The sequence below is a fragment of the Oxyura jamaicensis genome, chromosome 1, assembly GCF_011077185.1.
Source record: "Oxyura jamaicensis isolate SHBP4307 breed ruddy duck chromosome 1, BPBGC_Ojam_1.0, whole genome shotgun sequence".
Lineage (NCBI taxonomy): Eukaryota > Metazoa > Chordata > Aves > Anseriformes > Anatidae > Oxyura > Oxyura jamaicensis.
Genome location: NC_048893.1, coordinates 151,440,651 through 151,463,154, shown reverse-complemented (window position 1 = coordinate 151,463,154; position 22,504 = coordinate 151,440,651). Strand labels below are relative to the sequence as shown.

The window sequence follows — 22,504 nt, the reverse complement described above, 5'->3', positions numbered from 1 at the left end:
ATGAATATTTAGTACCTGACATCTACATAGTTCACAAGAAGTGGGAGAAAACTCACAAAACAGCAGAAAACGTGCTATAACAACCATTTTTCTTCAAAATGTAGAAAATCCCCAATCTGGTTGTGTCAGCATAATTATGCCTTCAGTGCTCCTCAGAACACAACATACTGGAGTTTTTTCCTGCTTTTTTTTTAAACAGTCTGGTTCTATGCAGATGTTTGGCTGCCTTAAGTGTTATTTGGACACCATGCCAAGATTTTTGCTCTTTCATAAAGGCTATCCCCATAGCTGAGTCTCCCATTAGTGGGTCTTAAATCTACTTTTATCCAAGCTGATCAATGTGCCATTTTAACCTATGGATATATGTTCCTTTTTGGCAATTACTTCAGCTAAAAGGATGAATGAGCTCCATGACATAGCAGACTACCTATGCATTATTTATAAGAAGGAAATCTTCATAAAAGTATGTCCAAGTTTCTTCTTAAAATAGCCCCAGAGTTTCATATTAACAAAACCTCTTCATTTATCTGTGTTCTTTCCAGAGCCTTGTGCAGGAAAAATGTAATGGCACTTCAGGAAAAAATCAATACTATTCTATCTGAAGATGAGAGAGTCAATGGAGCAGTCATATAGACACTTCAATGGGAAACACTGAGCACTAGCACGTCTAAATAACAGTATAACTCAAAGCTTCATAGAGTAAAACTTCTTTCTGCTGGGATTCAAAATATTGAGCTCTCGTAGGAAAAAAACTCCTTTTTTTTTTTACCTTATCTACTCACTAATCCTGAAGTAGATACCTCCATTTAGAGAGCTCAGTAGAAGTAATTATTCGCTGGCTCTGTTGATTTGATCTCATGGCTTGGTTCATATTCCTGACCACAGAGTTTTTCTGCTTTTTGTGGCACCCTAGGAAATGCCATCTGAGCTGTAGCTGCAGTTCAGTGTGGCATGGTCTCCAATATGTCTTATGACAGTCCTAAGAGATTTCTTGGACATGCTGGGACATCATAGATGATTATAGATGCTGATGTGAGATCAGCTGAAGAGAGCTTTTGATCTCTGCTACAAAAGACAGAAGGTTAGATGTTTAGCTCAACTATAGATGCCCACAAATTCACACCTAAATTTTGGGTTCCTAATTTCAAGTGGAATTGCTTCTCTAAGGTGGACTGCTGTAATTATATATAAAATGTTGTGGGTTTTGTTTTTCTTTTTCTTTTTTAAGAGAGTGTATTTATGTTGCTAATTCACAGCATGTATAATGGAACACCAGAAAATTTTTCCAGAAATTGCTCAGTATCTCTGAACAGCTCTGTAAAGAAAGTATTTCATGTGATTCTTCTCAGGAAGCATTTGTTAATTTCAGGTATCAGCTTAACATTTTCTGTTCTGTCAGTTAATACATGGATGCAAATTAGAAAATGTCTGCTTTGCAATCAAAATATAGTTACTGATTATTGTATCTTTGCTGCATTTTTGCCAGATCATTAAAAAGTAGATGATTTATTCTTCTGTGATCTAAAAAATGCTATCTAATTACTACCTCTAATACTGTCTGGCTGTACATAATTGTGTTCATACATAAGTCCTTACTATAAGTATTTCTATGAAGTTAAATACCACAAACTCTCTGTTGTTTTTTCCAGTATGTCATAAGAAAAATGAAATATAAATTATGCAGACTCATAGCTACTCCACATGGTCATACAAGTAGCTTAACACATTCTGTGAAATTTAAGAAGATTCAGTGCCCTCAGTTTCCTTTCCTCTGAGAGTCAAGTTGCATGTTCTGGAAAATTGACATTTGTCTCTGCAACTAAATACCTGATCGCTCAGTTGACCAAAGGGGATTTCATAGATACCTAAATATATAGTTATGTTTTCCCTGTACAGCTCATCTACAGTCAGAAGAAATATGTAAACATTTGTAAGTATAACAGATGTCCCCAACACATATATTTGGCCCTTTAAAATCTATATTATCATCCATAATCATATATAAGTCCTGAACATTAATCTTAGTTGAATTTTCTTCGCAGAAGAAAAATCAGATTCATTCCCCTTTGAAAAATTTAGAACCTTGAAAACTGAAATCAGCTTTCCTAGTTCATTAAATGAATGATTGTCCAATAATCCTCATGATTAGGGAGGCTAGAAACTATTCAAAAATCTTTACACATATGTTCAAGCAAGACCAAGCAGAGTTTCATACATTAATTAAATAATCCCAATGTCCCTACAGCAGCTGACTTGCTGGACTTTAAGCCAAAAAAGACCTGACGACTGCAAATAAATTTAGAATGAATCAGTTTCTTTTAGCAAATTTTGAATCATTTGGGGCCTCTAAATTAACATCAGGAAACTAGCTAAAAGCTAATTGTAATGAAACCTGAAAGCAACAAAAACCATGACATCCATGGCTACTTCAGGAGAGAAACAATCAAGATGGATAATCTAAAAGTCTAAAATGTAATTGTGTGGATATTCTTCCTCCTTTCAGCTAAACAACTTCTGTAAGAGTTCCTCTGGGATATATACTTGATATCCAGTACTCAAATGTGTCTTCTGTCTCCTTTAGTATGCACAAGATAGATGCTACTGAAATTTGTTTCCAAATGGAAGAATGTAAAGAAATCTCATCATTCTGAACATTATTTATATACCTAGAAAACAAACACACTAGCAGAAAATTGTTCTCTCAACTGCCCACACAACATGCCTTATCCCGCATCCAGGGACAGAGCAGCTAGGGAATTAGAAAGGAATATATTCATAAGACTATTTCATCATTGACTTTTTCTCTGAGACTACAAACAAGATTACCAGGTAGGAATAGGTGTAGGTAAGGATTATGAATGAGCTGTGATTCTGGTTAAAAACTGTTTTAAGAAAAGCTGAAACAATTATCAACCAGGTTCTGACATGAAGAACTTCATTTTGTTTATTTCCCTTCCTGAACAGATAACAATTAAAATGCTTTCAGGTATTAACTTCTTGAAATAATCACCTCCACAAATTAAGTTTTTTAAAGGTCTCTATATGTTTTTATACTTCCACTAAGTAATTAATAATGTGTAATTCTTAATCTAAGTCTTAATACAGGACAAGTGCTCTATTCCCTATTAGCAAAATCACAGTCTAAGCTGAAGTTTCAAATATATGAAAGACAATAAATAGGATGTAAAATGCCAGCCTCCCTCTTTTTATGACTGTCATATAAGCCAAAATGTCTTTTTCAGGTTTTCCAAGGATGTGGCCAGCCTAAACCAGCACCTGCCCTAAGATCTTCCCGTTCTGTCCCTGAAAACTTCAATACCCGGTTTAGACCATATAACCCAGAGGAGCGACCTACAACTGCTGCTGGCACAAGTTTGGATAGGCTGGTAAGGCAAAGCATACTCTACTCTTGAATAAATAGAAATGGCTTGGTAATATATCAGAAGGATTATAATCTCTGGACAATTTTTTAAAAAATAATTTAGTAATCACTGTACATAGTTTCTATGCCAACCGTTCTAGCATTCAACAAATCTTTTTTTCGCCACTGGAAATAGTACAGAATTGCATTCTAGGAGAAGAATATCATTCACTTCTAAAGTATTAGAAAGGTTAGAAGACAAGCTTTTCTGCAGGACAAAAACTAGATGAGTCAAATCAGGTACTTTTCAACATGAATTATTTTGTAAAAGTGATCTACAGTAATATTTTATATTTTTTATTTTATTTAAACACTTTAAATATTTAATCAATTTTAGCAACAAGTTCTTTAAAATATTCACCTGTAAAAGCATGTTGATTTTTTCCATTTCTTTACTTAATTATAAAATAACCACTGCTTTATTTCCACCCATCCCAAAAAAAAAAAAAAAAAAAAAAAAAAAAGAATAAAAAAAAAAATGAGCAAAAATATTAATCTTGCTTTATTTATTTAATCATTTCAAAAATAAGACTTGAACATAAGATTATTTTTTCTACTACCAGTCATTGGATTCACATTTCAGATTTCAATGTTCCTGCTATTTATAAATCTATAGATTTATAGCAGGCTAATTATTATAGCTGCTAATGCTGTCTCAGTAATTATCTTGAAGGAAAGCCAATGGACAAAATTAAAAAGCTGTAAAGAGTCTGAATCAAAACAGACTGTATTGCACAACCTCCACTTGCAATGCTTATTGCTGAACACTTGCACAGCGCTGTTCTGTCTCTCAGAAGAGGTTCATATTCAGGGCTGTAGCAAGAGTGAAGGGAGAGGAGTACCCAGCTGGGAACAGCTACTGTTAGCTGGGGCTTTGAGTTTTGGTGAGCTGCCGTCCTGCTGGTGCCAGACAGGTGCTAGCTGCACTGCAGCACCAAAATGTCTAGCTATGGTTCTGATCACAAGTCTAAACTGTCTAGAGGTTTTTCTCAGCTTTAATCACTGAACAGACACCCAAATACACTAATTCAATCAAGACCTGGGTCTCTCCTTGGCACTGTCATTCTGCAAATTCCTTTGACAATCACCACAGTACTTTACAGTGCCAAATCTTTCCAACAACCTATGCTGTAGCCCATCCATCAATCAACTGTATTCAGTCAATCTCCATTGCAATTCAAATGAAAAATAGCACATCATTCTAGCCAGGACATTGGATCACTATGCAGCAAAAAGCAATATTTTTGAGTTCTCTGTTCTTCTGGGAATAGTGTAGCCTATTTATCCTACAAGTAGGAACAGAAACAAGATGGGGACCTCTGATGTAGACTTAGGTCTCTCTAATACAGTAGATTCACAAAACAGTGTAGCATCTCAGGCTAAAAATCTTGTTTGGTGTAGAGGCTTGAATCTTAACCTAGAAATGGTCAGGGTGAAGTGAAAGGTCACTGTAGTGTGCAGATTTCAGTCATGCTCTGGACAAAGTTAAAAGCTGTAAAAAGAGGAAGTAGGAGAAAGAGAACAAAGAGGAAGGCTGGTAGCACAGCTTAGCTTGGATTACTGCTACATTGTAAGAACTGAGCATTTTTGCAAACAAAAAGGTTTAAAAGACCTTCCATATTCACATAAGGAGAATATTTGTAAACGCATTAATAATCTTTTTAAACTAAAAACTTGCAAAATACCAAGAAGCATCCTGAATAAAGCAGTAATGTGTCGTGTGCTGCTGGCCTTTAAAGACTGTAACTAATGAAAATTGCTACTGAAGACAATCCTTTATAACTCATAACCTGTAGACCTTCAAAGGGAAAATTTTATCTATATGATTTAACTAGATTTCTTCACACATTCCTTCATAAAAAAATAAATAAATAAAGCTTTGTTGCCATTACTTCATAAAAGCATTACAGTATTTACCTATTTGTCTTTCTTGCTGCTGATATTTAAAATAATAACTCTTCCTGCCCTATTAGTAATGTGTGTTGTTATCAAATCCATCTCCAATCGGCAGTGATATATGTGTTATCTCCAACAATCCCTGAAGTTTGAGATGGCCACTGACCTCAGCTGGAGCAAGAAAAGGTTGCTTATGTGGATTAGAGCAGAAGGCTTTGTTTCAGAACTGTAAACCCTTAGCAGCTCTTGGGAAAGGTCACTGCCTGCATCTCACACTAATGTGGGTAATTTTATCCAAAAGGATATAAATGTTGTGTTTCTGCCTCATAGGAACACCATTCAACCTGCCTACATTAGACCTTCAGCATTTAATGTGCTGAATCATTCCCTGAATCATATATCTCTCTTCATTAACTATAGACAAAGCCTGGAGGACCAACTTCAGTTAGATGCTCCCAGTCCTTGCATCATTAATAAGACATAAGTAGAATCCCACCCAAAGCAGTTTTCCAGTCTGCACACTGTTCATTTTCTATTTGTTACTTAATAAAAATGTACAGCAAGATTAGTATTTTGATAGTGGTGCCAAACGGTTAAAACCCCTCTTGATTATTATTAATATAAGAAATATGGAGTTATTACTACCTGCATTTATGTAAGAGGAACTTTTCCTCATGAGTCAGCTGACTATTCAGTCTTACATTTATGGGTTTAGAAGTCTGTTCTGGAGCTTTTACTCATAAAACATTGTCGGGCCACTTAACTTCAAGTTGTCCTCACAAAGTTCAAACATACAGCTACGTAAACCTCAAAAGAAGTGACAAACAATCCTGCTTTCATCTGTTTTTGACAGCATGTCCTTAGAAGTGACCAAGTTTAGAAAATATTTCCTCTGCATCTCAAGAGCATAGCACATCTGAATCATTTTTTTACTCCTGCTCACATTCTCATTTGTGAGCTTAATTCAGTTGAGCATATTCTACCAGGTGTGTTGCACAAAGCAAATCTCTCATAAGAAGCCTACACTGAGAACATCAGACACTGAACCCTTCTGAAGATGTGCTTCTTCATGCTTGCCTGAATTTCATAGAATCATAGAATCACTGAATCGTTAAGGTTGGAAGAGACCTTCAAGATCGTCTGGTCCAACCATCACCCTACTACCAATTGCACCACAAAAAAAAATTGATTAATCCAGCTATTGTATTCCAAGAAGGGAGGTTTTTCCAAGAAGGGAGATTTGCCTGCATTATTGTCACAGCATTAGCCTGTAGGACTTAATAAAACAGAATAACTCAAAATTAATTGAGAAAAATGGGGGGGGGGGGGGGGGGGGGAGAAGAAGAAGAAAGAAAGATTCCCCCAAAGCAGGTATAGTTGGATTAAAATACAGTAGATGTATTTAGGAAGTCATGCAGAGCTTGAGCTTGAGAGCGTTGTCTAAGCATGGATGTAAAACACCATCTGAGACTCACAGAATCATAGAATGGGTTGGGCTGGAAGGGACCTTTAAGACCTAATTCCACACCCCTTGCCATGGGCAGGGACACCTCCAACTACAACAGTATTGGAAGAGTATTGGAAACAGGGGACTGGAAGATACCACACAGGACTAGAGGAGACCAATGTACTTCTGGAACAGGAGTAGGGAGCCAGGTAGAATATGCTGCAGCATCATAATCAGTTAAATACACCTATGTTCCTGCAATTAATTCAAGTCTTTGTAGCATGGGACCTAAAAGTCAGGCTCTTTCTGAAGTCAATGGAGAGAGACATACATCTTCAGAGAGTGATTCATCCCATCTTTCACAGACAACTCTCATAGATTGGGAAATGAAAGGCTCAGTTTAGTTATCCATATGTAGATATGCAAAACTGTTTGAGATGCCTTGGAGTATGTGATATCTGGCTGAGCTGGTAGCATGCCCCTGCTCTCCTGGACTGGGGGTTGAAGGCCAGGTAGGATACCCGAGAGGAAGACCAGTATATGGCATCCAGGAGTGGAGAACAGAACTGAGCCCTGATTATTCTCTGCTGGTCCCTCTTGGGGGATTCAGATGCATCAACATAGTCCCCTCATGTTATTTGAGATGTCTGTGGTTTTCAAGATGTCCAACGGTAACTAGAAATATTCACAGGAGACCTGTCTGGAAGCAAGATGGAATACATCAAAGCTACTAAATTTACTTTATATGTTCTATATTTAGGTAATTGTAATCCCAACTATTTCTCTGCTGACCATAACAACAGCTAAACTGATTAAATATAGGTATCTGTAGTATAGGTACCTATAACTACTTATCTAGATTTAATTTCTAGATGACTATCTTAGATGTGAAGATCGGTAGTTTTTCATTGTCAACAGAGAGAAATGATGGTTTAGGCAACTGAGTTGAGATTAAATATTTCTAAGGCATGATTCAGCTCATCCCAAAGTACATATTTAAACCTCTCAGAGTTCTTCTCTGTCTATCTACTACAAAGTTACAAAAAGTGTCAACCTTAGGCTAAACATCTAGCCATTACACCTGAATTTAAGATAAATACTGTCAGAAACTAAATAACTTTAACCACTGAACTCATCTGCTTCTGTAGAGTATGATCTAATACTTCTCATTGATAATCTACTGCTTATAAAGATGCGTTATCTTCATTGTGGTTGCCTGTTTGTTATAACCTGTTTTGTCTTTTGTTTTATTTTGTTTCTGTTTTATTTTGTTTTTCTGTTCCCTGAATCTGTTTCCCTCTTGCTTCCCAGAGGACTATCTGGAGGACAATGCAACATGGTGTAAGCTTTGGTATTCTTATTCTTCACTTTCATTCCCATTTGTCTTTGTACAATGCTGGGCAAAATACTTCTTTAAGTTTCATCTTCACCATCTTTACTTTTTGTGTGTCATGTACGGTAAAACAGTAGCAGTAATTTTAGATTCTAGCTCATTTAATTCTTCCCAGTGCTCAGAGCTGCTGGTTCTTTCCAATATTCTTCTCCTCCTTCAAGGATGACGTCTCATTCCTAGAAAGGAGTGTATTCCCTGAGTGAGCGAAAAGCTGGTATAAACGTCCACGTGGTCTCAGACACCACACACGTGCAGCAATGCAGACACTCTGCAGTGTCACCTATTTCTGGGGCTTATGCCTGGAGATAGCACTTGAGCAAAGGAAACAATCTCTCAAGCCATTCTGAGCTCGCTCCCTAGAATTGTAACTGTCTCACTGCCCAGTCTTGGGCAAACCACTTTGTGTGAGTTTGATAAAGTAGATTCAATTATACTTTACATCTACATAAATTCTGTGAATTTTAGAGGTCCCTGTGTTTCAGACAAAAGGCTTCCTCAGCAGGGGTTTGGTGCAGCCCAAGGGGAAGGCAGGAACACAGCACTGCAGATATGCATCATCTGACTTGCGAATTACCTCAAAGCATTTAGCTCAGACCATTATATCCTGCTTCTTAGCAGGACTAATTAGTCTACAGAGAACCCCATGCTGATATAGTGATACCTACTTCCTGCATTTGAGCTGCCTCAAGTACCTCTGTATCCAATATGCCATCATACAGCACAGTGCTGCTTTAATTCAGCTGCAGTTTCTCCCAAGAACATATCTCAGCCTGACCTGTCTGGACGTGTGTAAAATTATTCCACATTTCCTTTCAGAAGGACATGGAAGCCTTCTTGATTTTCCACAGGGGAGCTGATGCACTATTAACCATATAATGCATAATGCACATGCATGCTATGGAGATAGGCAACTGAGAAATTGGCCGTGGCATTTTGAGGGTGATTTACATTCAAGTACAGTATAGCAGCAGCACAGATAAGTGGATGAGCATGCACCTATTCTGAAAAAATAAACTCTTTCATGCTCTTTACCCTGGGGAGGGGAATATATTGTTTCATACTTTGTAGGAAAATGTTCCTTTATCTTCTCTCCTGTATTTTTTTAAAGTAAAAGTAAATGAAGTTTAATTTTCTGTGGGCAAAGGACCCTGAAATTGTTATTTTAGGAATATGGTGAGATGTATTTTAAGTGTCTATTCATTCATATTTTTAAAATATTTTTACTACAGTGTGTAACGATTTTTGTTACAATAAAAAATGCAACAGTAACCCAACAAATCTGTTGTGAACAATTCCTTCCCAGTGTTCTAAAGGTACATGAAGCAGAAAATATAATTTGAGAGAGAGAGAGAGAGAGAACTGTTTTGCATTTCAGCTATGAAAGCCTGAAATTAACAAGACAGTATACCATGAAGACATCGATCTGACTTGCCCAAGGAATCCTCTTGGGGAACTCCCAACAGTGAAGCTTATGTTTCAGCTTTGTAAGAATCCATTTAGTCCAGAGTCTAGAAATGTTAAATATATGCAGTGATACCACAATATTCCTGAGATAGGATGTTTATTCTCCACATTTTATTTCTCAAGAGACCCTAGAATAAAATTCAGCAGTTATAAATCTTACAGGGTTTAAAATATTGAGATGAGTTTTTCGAACACCTTCTGCATACAGAACCCATAGGGAAAGACACAAACAATAAGCCTGTAAAAGGCTTCATAGCTCATGAAGTATTGGTCACACTTTTAAGAGTGAAATTAACAGGCTTGTGCAGGTGTTTTAGATGTCCCCTAGGTTCCTATAGACCACTCCTCCCACAAGCTCTAGATGCTGTGCTGTTGGAGGTGCCATTTCTGTGTGCTGTTATTCAGCAAATAACTCCTGTAAAATGCAAAGTGTACAGCTCCTCCAGTTTTATACTTTGTGTCTTTAGAGCCCTGTTTCTTATTAGCTGTCTGGATACAACATGCACACTGAATATATATTTTACAACATTTTTCATGGTCATTTGGTGTCAAATTTAGGATTGGCCTGGTTCTCCTCAAAGAGGTGTTTGCTTAGTGTCAGATTTTGTTTTTTTCTCAGTTTCTGTGCCACAGCAATATCTAAGTAAGTTTAAGTTTGTGCTATCATTTCTTCCTTCCTGGTTAATACCAGTTTCAGGTGGCAAAGGTGGGTGAGTGATGATGGCTGTCAGAACCCTCCTGAGAGACCTGGCAGAGATCTGTTTTTTTAAAAGGCAATATTATTCCATAACCCTGCTGAAGAGCTCTGCATGCTGCTGTCTCTGATGCATCTCATTCCTAATGCACATGAGGCAGTTACTAAGGGCTTTACTTCAGTGGCTGCCTGTGTCTTCAGGTGGAATGGTTCTGCCTGCTGTTCAGACTCCGTTCAGTGTGAGCAAGGAAAAAATGTCTTCCAACACTAACAGGATAGACAGCTCTCTAAGTTAATTAGTTGTCCAAAAAAATATACAGTCCTGATTACAAGGCATTGTCTGCCTTGCTTGAATAGTGACATGTTGCCTGTCTCATTGAACACAGTGCCTGTTTGAGTATCTTCTAAATATACACTTGTTGGTTCTAGCTGAACTTCCTTTAACTCTTGGTGTGAAGATCCCCTTAGAGTCATCATCTCTTTTCCAGGGAAGTATAAGCAGTATTAAGTATACCTGTTACCAAGGTGGGGCATATGACACCTGTAAACAGAAGCTACTCCTAATTACTAGACTAGCACACAGTTAAGATGAAAAAATGGTGGTCATGAGTCCTTGATTGTTGAAGAATTAAGTGATTCCTGAACTTGGCTATTAGTGTAAACAAAAGCAGGATATATAGGCTGAAGCTTGCACATCTGTGCCATATCAAACCATAATAACATGGAGAGGGATTTACTTTCCATATCTTTTAATGTTTCTAATGTTGTTATCAAAGTCTGAGCTATAACCTCATTCCCCTATTAATCAGTGGAGGGAACTAGGCACCTCCATATCCTGCTTAAGATGCTCATTTTGAGATGACATGAAATCTGAATTACCTTTTGAATTACCCATTTCTCCCCACTGGGTATGAAAAGAACCTGAATGATTAGCTCAGACAGCCAATTTGTAGATATCTTAATGTAACCATAATACCAGGCTTTGGAGTTAGGATCTATGAATCACATGTGTTCAAAAGGAGAATTGGGTCTATAAATATACTGATAGATAGTTCTAATCATAATTCTAATCATACTCATTGTTGTGGTGTCATCAGGTACCTAGAAGGATTGCTAGTCTGCAGCAAAAATATTTCGTTCTGGAGGCTGCACAAGTTTTATCCGATGGCAATTCCCCTTTGTAAATCTAGATGGAAATCTAGTTCCTTCCATTTGATGTTTTAGCCTCTACTCAGTAAAAGTTTGTTTTTTTTCCAGTATACAGAAAGTTTTTATTATCAGCATCTAGAAGATGAATCTAAGCAGGAAACACATCAGCGCTGCTCTTTCAGCTGAAAGATTGATCACATTTCATTTCATTTGTCTATGCATGAATCTGTGCAGAAGGAAAAGTGAATTCTTAATGTTCTTGTTAATGCTAAAGAAAGATAGTGACTATATAAATGTCCTCTACACTTTAGCATTTTGACATTATATTAATAGAAGAAATATGGTTTAAAAATAGGTAGTAGGGCTTGTGTCCCCAGTTACAATATATAAATGATGCCCATTTAGATGCTTCCAAGTAGCATGAGAATAACAACTATGACTGATTACCTGCCTGAAAGGTGTTACACTGCTATGCATTCTTACATGGTTAATATGACAACAAGCAACAGGTTCTAAAAGCAATACTAAGTTTCCATAAAAAATGGATTTTGTAATGTATCACTAGTCCATTTACACCTAGAGAATAGAGGGTCCTTTTGTTCAAGTGATCACAGACCACAGAATATCTTCTCATCATCAAACTAGTCGTGCACTGGTGTGGCTGCCAAAAAAAAGAAATTAAAGTTTTGTTAATTTCTGAATTAATTGCAAATAGTGGTTCTCATTCTCCAGATAAAAATGTGTTATATTGTACTGTCAATTAGTTCTCTGGAGCCTTTTGCAACAATTTCTATTTTGTTAGACTGCAGCACCCAGATATATTGTAAACTTGCACCAGACGTGTGCAATGCTGGACTCCACTTGTAACAAATGGTAGGTTACAGCAGACTAAAAACTGATTTCCCAAGCCAAACATTTCACACATTTTCCTTGTTTACAATAGAAATTGACACTTTATGGGCTTTTATAGGCATTACTAGTAGTTAGAAGAGAGGTAAAATATCAGGACTAAAAAGATTTACCTTCCTACAAATTGTGACCATTTCATGAACTTTCTTTAGTCAAAAGCAAATATTTTACATCTAAAAAAAAAAAAAAAAAAAAAGATTTCCTGTATTTTTTTCCTACTTTTTTTTTTCCATTCCACAGTCATATCAATGTATCTGTCTACATTGTTGGGACAGCAATACAGGGTGCTTCCTTAATGTATTTACATTTTTGCTTCCTTAATGTATTTACATTTTTCCTGTAAACAGCAAAGACTGAGTGACTAGTTATAGATACTCATTGATGGGAAAGCCAAGGCTTTTAATAATACTGGGGAAGGAAGACAGAAAGGCTTTGTCAAATCTAATTTTATCCATCATCAGCTAAGGACTGTTCTAAGGTTATGCATCTTAAAAGACCCAGCAGCATTTCTGGATCCTAGGTAGCGTAGGTCCTAGCAGCATCACACCTGCACACTAGGGCAAAATGCATAGCCCCTGTATTACTACTTCAGATACCTAGTCACTATGAAAAGTAGGAGTATACCTTCAAGACGCTTCAGCACATCCCATTGGTGTGTACATGGTAATAGAGAAATACAGCTACAGGAGTAGGAGTTAGTTGTATGGGCTCCCCCCACAGTCAGTTAAGAAAGCATTTATTTTCAGAGTGCAGTTCCCACAGCCTAATGTAGACATTTTCTAGAGATCACATGAATAGCTCCCTGTAAGTGCCAATGTTTCTCTGGTAGCTATGAGGAACCTTGGAACTGACAAGATACGAAGCTTGCATGGGGCTAGAGTTAGCTGAACTCAGACTGAGCAGTCAATACCTGACTCCTTCACAGGTGGCCCTACCGAAGTGGAGGTAACTGAGGTTATTCAGATTTAGGACCTAGGTGTATGATTCACTGGAGATGAAAGTAGATGCAGATGCTCATGTTTTGGTGGCCTTGCATGGTCTTTCCTGGTGGCAGTGATAATAAATGACCATCATGCATATGTCTGCTTTTGGTCTTCTTGGGTTTTGCTTCTTCTGCACTGAATGTATGTTGTGTACACATAATTTTTGGTAAATAAGAAACGGAGTTCACTGTGTCTAACTTAGCATCTATAATAAAGGTATAGCCAAGTTTCTTAATCTCCCCTGGTGGCAATGAGGACATAGTTAAGGTGATCTATAGAAGGAATGATTCACTTGCTGAAACACAAATGCCTCCTGCTAAGTGAGAGGCCCTGAATTACCAAGGCATCTGCAAGGAGCTAACAGATGTGATAAGGTCCTTGCAGGTGCTCTTCAATCTTCTGAATGCTCCAGAGGACTCCAAAATGGCGTTAGGCTAATTTATATCTGTAATTGAAGGAGGGTTCTAGGAACTATTCGTAAGATCCTAATTTAGACCAAAATTAGGTACTTGGCCAACTGAATAACTCCCTAGATGCCCTAGACTGGAAGACCCAAAAAGCCTTAAAGACAGCGGATACTTGTGTGCAGGCAACTGAATCCCACTCCATGTCTCCACTGACTGGTGGGGCTCTGACGCCCAGCTCACATCGACACCCACAATGAGCTTTTAAATTCAGGCAAGAGTAACTCAGTGCCAGAGGCCAGTGAAACTGAGACTGACATTCATTTGTATGGCAGGAAACCACATAGCCAGCACTTAGCAGTCCCCAGGATAACTGCATTCACTTCAAAGTGCTGGGAATTTTGCTTTCCTATTATATATTTGGACAGCATAAATACTATATAGGAACCCAAATGAAAATGGACTAGAATGAAAATTGCTTTTCTCCTTAAACATTCAAGCCTATAAAAATCTGCAGTTCATAACAATAAATGTGTTACCTAAGTAACAGCTACAGGCACTAAAGTAAAAACTAATTGCTTGAAGTGCTTTGTCTTCTTTTAATATAACATACCTACAGTGCTCATATATTAAGTGTGATATATATGCAGAAATAACAGAAATTTGAGAACTACATTTCTTCTGTGGGGAAAAGCAGCAATCACTTATGGGGAAAAAAAAAAAAAAGAAAAAAAAAAAGGAAGAAAGAAAAAGAAATGTTGCTTAATAAATAAACTTGAAATAAACTCCTATTTTCCTTGATCTTACAGTGAATGTTAATGGGTTTAAAATCAGAGATCATTTATAATCTTTGAAAAAATGTGTAAATAAATATTATTTCAATTGCTATTTATTCATTGAGATTAAATCCATCCAACCAAATGCAGGTATCTAACCATCCAGCTAGCCAAATCACAAAACCCATACTGTTCAGCTGAGAGAAATAGGAACTTTCAGGGCACAGCTGATCTGAACTACTTTAAAAATCTGTATTGAGATTGGATTGAGAAGTACTTGCACCCTCTATTTCCTGTTTCTCACGTTGACTACAGAAGAATTTTAGCTCAGACATGGATGCTGTTGTCCTGTGAGATTAATCCTATTCTCAGAAATCATTTTATGGAGCTCACAATATACATATCTGGATAAACACTGACATTACTATTATACACCTTGTACAGTAATTATATTTATTTTGTTTTGGCAACGAGGGTCATTGTGTGACAGGTAGGCATTGAACACACATTAGAAATATGTTCCTGGTCTCAAAGACCTTAATGAGATCTTCATTTCAGGTGTTCTTTTCTTCTGAAGTAGAAGATACAGAGTTCCCAGCCATCACTTAATGTTTCTGCATCATTTTCTAATCTTTAATTTGCAGTGAGCCAGAAAAAAAAAAAAAAAAAAAAAAAAAAAAAATCTGTTTCTGTAAAACATGATCTTCATAATATCCAAGTTAACAAAGTCTGAATTGGTAACCTCAGTTTGCCTGTAATAGACAAGCAATTCTGTCCAGGGTACAGGACTTCTGGACACTGTGAATACTGTCTCTTCATAAGGTATAGAATACTTTCTTAAGCAGTCAGTGCAATAGTAGAGTGATGGGACTGAGAAACCACAGGTGTTTCTATCTGCAGTCCATCTCTCCCAGATTATAATGATTGTGTTGTTGGGAAATAAAAGAGGACAGCTCCTGGCTCAACCCCACCCTGCTGTCACAAAGGCCACTCACTAGCACAGTTCATTTCCAGGCCAGACGGAGTTCATCCACGTAAAGACCTTTGTTGTTAGATGAGAGATGGTGAACTCAGTTCCTCTCTGCCTGCAGAGAAAGGCTCAGCTTCATCACGATTTTCATCAGGTCACCCCTTGTTTGATAAAAGTCAATGTGGAAAAACTGAGTCCCTTAAATATACTTTTTATCATTAAAACAGCTGGATATAGACAGATAGGAGAGGGATTGACTGAAGGAAAAATGCTGCCTGCAAAATGTGCAGCAACTCCTGCAGGAACGTGACCAGCTGCAAATTAACTTGGTAATGTCATGGGACAAAACCCCTGAATTCTCAAGCTAGTTGAGGAAGCACTTTTAAAAAATCCTATTTCCCACAGGTTATAATACCGATTTATTTCTGTGTTAAATGTGAAATAACACAGCTGGCAAATACTCTTTCAGAAATCTAGAAAATAGTTAATGATATATAGGGACATACTCTTCAATGCCATTTGTTCTTTAATGACTCCCCATGGCGTAGGCACTATAATCACTTCAAGACTACTCATCCCCATACTAAACCACACTCTTGTCAGCCACTTCCTTTATCAGAGAGATAACAGAGATTAAAAGGGCGTAATTGTAAGGGGGAAGATGTGACAAGGGTATTTCAAATGCAAGTAAAATTCCTCTTTCTTTGTAGAAGGACTCAGCTGCCACATATTGGCCACACAGCCCGTGTTTCTCACTGAGTTTAGTCCCACAGAGTTTAGACCCATATTTTTCCCCATTTGATCCGCTATAGTGTCTGGCACTAAGAAAATCCTAATTTTGTTTTGTGCTTATTAAAAGTAGCCATGCCCTAAACCAGACAAGAATGTTCTGTCATAGTGATAAATAACAGGATTAACAACACTAAGGTTTTCTTCAGGATTTATTACACTTCTGAAAGCAATGTAACATGGTTTTGTAACCTTATTCCACTAGCTGTTGGCTTGCTGAAGTGTTTTCCAATAAAGGAAGTGTACTTGTACCAGTGATCCAGGTTAAAGACAAACTTCCAGCAAGGATTACATTGCTCAGCCTTCATTTGCAAAATCCACCTTTTAATTTTCATGGATTAAATTGCATAGACAGGGAAAATGTGCACTGATAAGAACATATTTGTGAATGCCTCATTCCACACTGGTGGAATTTGCCATAGTAACTTATCGGGATAAGGTAATCGAGCCTTGCCTGTTATCAGAAACCAAACAGAGAAAAGAATCCCAGCTATGGATCTTTAAGCAGCTGCTAAGTCAGAATCAATTTCAGCTAGAGGTAAATAAGGAGAGGCTCTCTCAGACAGAAATATGCTGGTATAAAGGAATTACAGGAGAAAACTGGGAGACAAGGCAGGGCAAGGGAAGTGTTTAAAATTTTTATTGCTAATATTTAACTGTTTTCTGGTTTAGAAAGTATGTTTATTTAAATAAGATTCTGATATTCCATATGGTTTGCTGCATTACTTAGATGACTAGCATATTATATTTGCTTAATCAAAGCAATCTTTTTTCTCTACTCATGGGGGTGAAGGCATAGGAAAATCAGATTGTTCAGATTCTCTTTTGCATGCCATCATTTATAACTTCATGGCACCCACACTCTCCCTTACACTATCTATGGCTGGATGATGATTTGTGAGAGAAAGGAGACATGATTTTGATGGGCCAATACAGGGATCATTGCTTTTTTGGAAGAAGACTTATTTCAGGGAGTATGACAGCCACCAAGAAAGGGATGAAGAGCGAGGTGCTGGAGGTCGAGAACAGTAAGGATAGGACTAAACAGTTCTACCTGTGTTGTGAATATGCAGGTAGAGGTTCAAAGTGGCCAGCAACACCCTGACTCAGTTTTGGGAACTGGCAATATGCATATGTGCATATCCAGGTAAGGTAAAAGGTCTTGTGGCCCTTGCTTGGGAACATGAAATGTACTCCTGTCTCCTTAGCAGTCAAAAAGGGCAAACAGTGCAATTATGAATATAGAAGGAAAGCCAGGAGGCATTTTTAGCCAACATGATCATCAGCTTTAAGCCTTTGGGCTGCACATCATACAAAACAGCTTGAGCTAACTTCACTCTTCATCAGAAGGGGTGCTAATCCTGAAAGGATGCACAGGCATTGAATGAGTTTGAATTTCAGCAAGCTACTCAGAAAGTCAAAGGTTAGCCTGGTTTTGAAATGAACTAAGAAGCCATCTAACTTCAAAATGAAGAGCACTCATTTCCACATTTCTTTTGATATTTTGCCAGTTTTTCTTAAGCAGAAAAATAAAATGAGATAAAATTGCTGAAACCACCTTCAAAGGAATTGTAAACATTGCAAAGATTTGGATTGTATAGTACCTTTCTTTAATGGCTGGAAGTCATTCATGGAATAACATGAGACGTTCAAAAAAACTGAACCCAAGAAATATATCAACATAAAAGGAGAACAGCTTCAGATAAAATAAAAACTGACTCTACCCTTTCTCTCAAGCCTAATGAAATTCAAGTATTTTGTGGTTTGAAGAAAATAATTTGATTTTTCTTATTTATTCGTATGGATACAATCCCTTTTAGGGCTCTTCACATGATGAAAGATCTATTAATCTAAGAATGATGCAAACACATGGCTTTTGCAATGAGAACTTGAGTCAGAAATTAATTTGGATTCTGACCAGATCCTAGCCATTGACCATTAAATCACATTTCCTTTCAAAAACAGGAAGGATATATGAATAAATCAGATAATTCTTGTTTGTTTGTTGTTGTTGTTTTTATCTAGTTTTAGTCAGAGCTATGAACAGAAATTAGCAAATGAATGAAGCACAGTCTGTTATACATGTTGAAGCAAGGATTACCACTGTATTTTATAGATTTCAAAAGTTCAGAAAAGTGAAATATTCCTGTTTTGGGGTGGTTCTGAACTGAATTCTGAATAGTAGTTTGTTTTTTTTTTAAGTATATATATATATATTGTTGGATATCTCCTTGCTTTGCTGTGTAATGCTGCAGAAGCTGGAATACAACTACAGGTCTTGTATAGTCCTGGAGAACGTCGCTCCCAGTTAGAGACAAGCTTGCAGGAGATTTGTTCAGACTGAGGTCAGTGTACTGATTGTTGTGGTGCTTTTCACCTTTCCAGTTCTTCTGTATTTCTACTGTTTGAATAACAGCTTTCAGCTTGTCTGCTTGCATATAGTAAGCCAAATCTTTAAGTTATAGTCACAAAAGTAAAGTTCTCAATTTTAATGATGTAACCTGTGGTCTCCAGTATTTTTTTCCTTTTGTATTCCTTTTGACACAGCTTTGCCTTCCTACAGAACCTTCAGTAGTGAAGTTTTAACCTTTTGCTTCTTCCATCACAGGCTGTAGCTATGCATACGATAGCTGAGATATAAATTCAGCTTCACAAGCAGTTGTACTGTGGAATCAAACAAGATAGGCAAAGTATTTGTAAGAAATAAAACTTGTTTAGATATAAATGCCTTTGATCAGAAAATGTGGCAAGGGCATGAGGAAAATAAATAAGCTTATCTTAAAATAAGACATAGTTTAAAGTCATTCCCAGTGTGAAACTATTCTCTTTGCACAGCTGAAGCATAAATGATGTAGGATCGATGTTAGATGTCGTCTAGGCTGTTCTAAAAATGAGCCTGTAGAAACTGCACTAACTCATTGCCACCAATGAGTTTACTTGCTGTATTCCTCAAGACAGAGGAATTGAAAGAGCATGTAAAACTAGGAGCAAGTGAATGAAGAAATTAAACAGTACAAAATGACAGGGAGAAGACAGGAAATGTAATAACCAGTATAGGATGGTTCAAATGGTTGTTTGAATTACAATAATTATGAATGCAGCCTCAGGAAATTAAAGCTTTCATTCCCTTCAACACAGTTTATAAAGTTTTGCTCCAGTAATGAAAAGTTGAAATGAATTGAAATGAACTCTAATGAATTATAGCAATTATCTCTCTGCTGGGGCAAGACAACTCCAAATCCTGCCATATTCCTCCAAGAAAAAAATAAATAAATAAATAAATAAATAAAGCAGTGTGCTGCTATTCACCAAGCAGCTCCAGAAATTCCACAACATTTTCTTATTATTGTTCCTCTGAAGCACAAGGGTGCTTAGCTGCCAGTCCATGGCACTTACAGATTTCACGCTGTTAGAAGCCTCCGACTTCACTGGGGAGTGTTTGCACAGGGAGAGCCCTGCATATGAGTTGCTGGTTGACACATAGAATTAGATTGATTTCTTATACTGTTACAAGGTAGTAATTTACTTGAGGATTGTGAATCTGGTTAAAATAAAATACAATTTGTTTCTCTCTTATGGAGCCTAGCTGCTTTGTGCAAAAGGAAACTGGTGCAAACCACATTTTAAACTAAAAGGCTTCTTTTCTCTGCCACCCATCATTATATGTAAGAAACAGAACACTAGTGTTTTCCTGTTAGTATGACTTTATCTAGATTTCCTGATTATTATTTTAGAGGTGACATAAATGACGTGTCAGGATGAAAAGACTAACACTGAGATTAAATCCATCTGTACTCATTCCACTACAGATAGGAAAGCTGTGAGTACTTCATTTTACCATATGTGTACATATTCTCATACACAAAACATTTACATTCAATCTGGCTTAAGCACATTTTCATCCAAAACAATTATCTGAAAATTGAGAAATTTTCTCATTAAGTTATACTTGAACTGAGCAAAGAAGTGAACTAGTTCAAGTACATAGCATTCTTTGCAGTGGAGTTTCCTTCGTTTAAGTCAAAAAGCCTGTTATATCTTGTACTTCTCTTTTTGGAAAAAAAAAAAAAAAAAAATGTTTAATCTTCCCTCCCTTTCCCCACATCAAGTTCCTGTCTACCTATGAAATATGTTGTTTGGGAGCTCACTGTTGAGGGATTAATACAAGCTCTTCATTTGTCATGCACCACAGTTATGCAGGAACATCATTTTTATACAAGATGTTATGTCAACCCAAAGGCATTCAGAGCATCTGGGATGTTATTGTCTGAATGATTTCATGTGATAAAAGTATATATTTTTCTGTATATTTGTATCATATAAATATATCACATATACATATAGCCGAGTTTTTCAAACCTGCATACCCTGAACTTCATGGTCTAAACAAATGGCCTTATAAATAAAGATGTTTTAAGCAACCAAGCAAGAAAATTTTAAACATCCCATGTCTGTACCTCCATTCACCAGAGAACAACCTCTACAATTAACTGCTTAAAATGGACAGAGACTGTTTTCTCTCTTTCTTTTGACAGTGATAAACTCTTTGCATCGTAAACAGCCCTAGCCATAAATCTCACTTAAGGCCAAAGCTGTGCATCATCTCATTGTCAGTATTCAGCAACACCACCCTGCACGCACCGGCTCCAAGCTTGAATTTCAGGATTCATAGACACTCATAAAAATTGCATCAGGAGCTTTTGTCTTGACACATCAGGACGACCCTGATTTCTGAAGGCAAGGCAGGCTTCATCCATCAGGGTGCCTGTTCCCAAACAGTTGCCAGTGGAGGTGCCCTCTGGGAACCATGGTGTGTCTGTGGCCACCAGCTAATCAAGATGCTTGTAACTGCCAAGAAGGAAAAAAAAAATAATAGACGAGTTGTCTGAGTTGTCTGCCTCAAGAGTTATTATAGTTCACTGTACTGTGAAACGGGGAGAGCTGAGAAGAAAGAACGAAACTGGCTAATTTCCAGTTCATTTCCATGATGCCTGATTGAAATGAAAATATGCCTAAAAGCTGCACAGCAAAGAAGAGGGGCAGATCCCTGAGACTTTCATCTGAGGAATGCAGAATCTCTGTAGGACAAGACTTCATCCTGTGGCTGCTTTTTTATCCCTGTGGGTCTACTTGTTATGACTGCCCATGAGTAACCCAGTGGCAAGCTGCCATTTCTTTCAGGTCTCTCTTTTTTTGATTTTTCCCTTCCCTTATGCAAAGTTTTTAATGGGTTCTGATCACTCAGGGAGGTACTGCTGCTCTTTTCCCTCCAGTTTTGAACTATACAATTAAAAAGCTGTCATGGGTCAGCTCTATGCTCTGCAGTGACAGACTAGAGAGTCAAAAGCCAGCTCTGGGTGAGCTCACACACCTCTGCCATCTGGCAATATGTTGCTAGCTTGGGTCTAGAGGAAAGAAAGATATTTAGCACCATTCTGCACCACTTGACCTGCCTCTCCACAGGACTAACTAACAGGTTCAATTGAAATGGCACTGCTGTCCAGCCCCTAGGTCTATAACAAGCATGTCTAAGAGTTAGTTCAAGGATCTCTGACTGCCATGGTGTAGATGTGTCTCTTGTCCTCTTCTGTTCCTCTCCAAATAGCACAAGGCTTTCTGTGTCAATTTTTTCTCTTGTTTACAGCTTCATCTCCCCTAGAGGCACCAATATCATGCTATTGAGGTTGTCTGTTAGTGGGCAGTTCTGCACCCAGATCTGTATTGTCCAAAGCTTAGTTTTGATGCGTTCAATTTGATGTGCAAAGCAGGAATGATTTCTCATAACCAGCAATGCAAAACATAAAGATAAGCCCAATCTGATCCTCTAGCCCCACTTCCTTTTGCAGAATAGATTGAACTGGTCTCTAGCATTGATAACAATGGGAATGCAGACAACTAGGCTAGCCAAAATTTTAAATTTTCAGGTGAGTAGAGTTAGGTGAGATGAATGTTGTTTGCAGCAAACAACAATAGTGTACAGCAGTAAGGTATGGTTGCTCTAAAAGCCTTAGCCCTTTAAACAATGCCTTTAGAGATAGCTTGGTTGTAGCTATGTTGCTGTCGTGATTGAGACTTTTCTGTGGTGGTGTGCCCAGCTGCCTCTACTTGCCACAATGTGGGCATCATCAGCATGCTGGTGGCTTTCCATAGTCAGAATCAGGATTAAAAAAAAAAAAAAAAAAAAAAAAAAAAAAAAAAAAAAAAAAAAA

General features: G+C 37.4%; 1 protein-coding gene across 4 annotated transcripts in view; it reads left to right on the top strand.

Moving 5' to 3' along the window:
- The window catches only part of GPC6 (glypican 6), a 795,726-nt gene that overhangs the window by 717,859 nt on the left and 55,363 nt on the right, over positions 1-22,504 (top strand). For 2 of the 4 annotated variants that reach the window (XM_035319317.1, XM_035319308.1), the window contains 2 exons: positions 3,243-3,386; positions 8,076-8,105. In XM_035319317.1, the coding sequence (XP_035175208.1) occupies positions 3,243-3,386; positions 8,076-8,105 (174 nt within the window). Of the gene's footprint in view, positions 1-3,242; positions 3,387-8,075; positions 8,106-8,836; positions 9,432-22,504 lie in introns of those variants that run through there. The other 2 variants (XM_035319320.1, XM_035319313.1) reach the window with 2 other exon arrangements.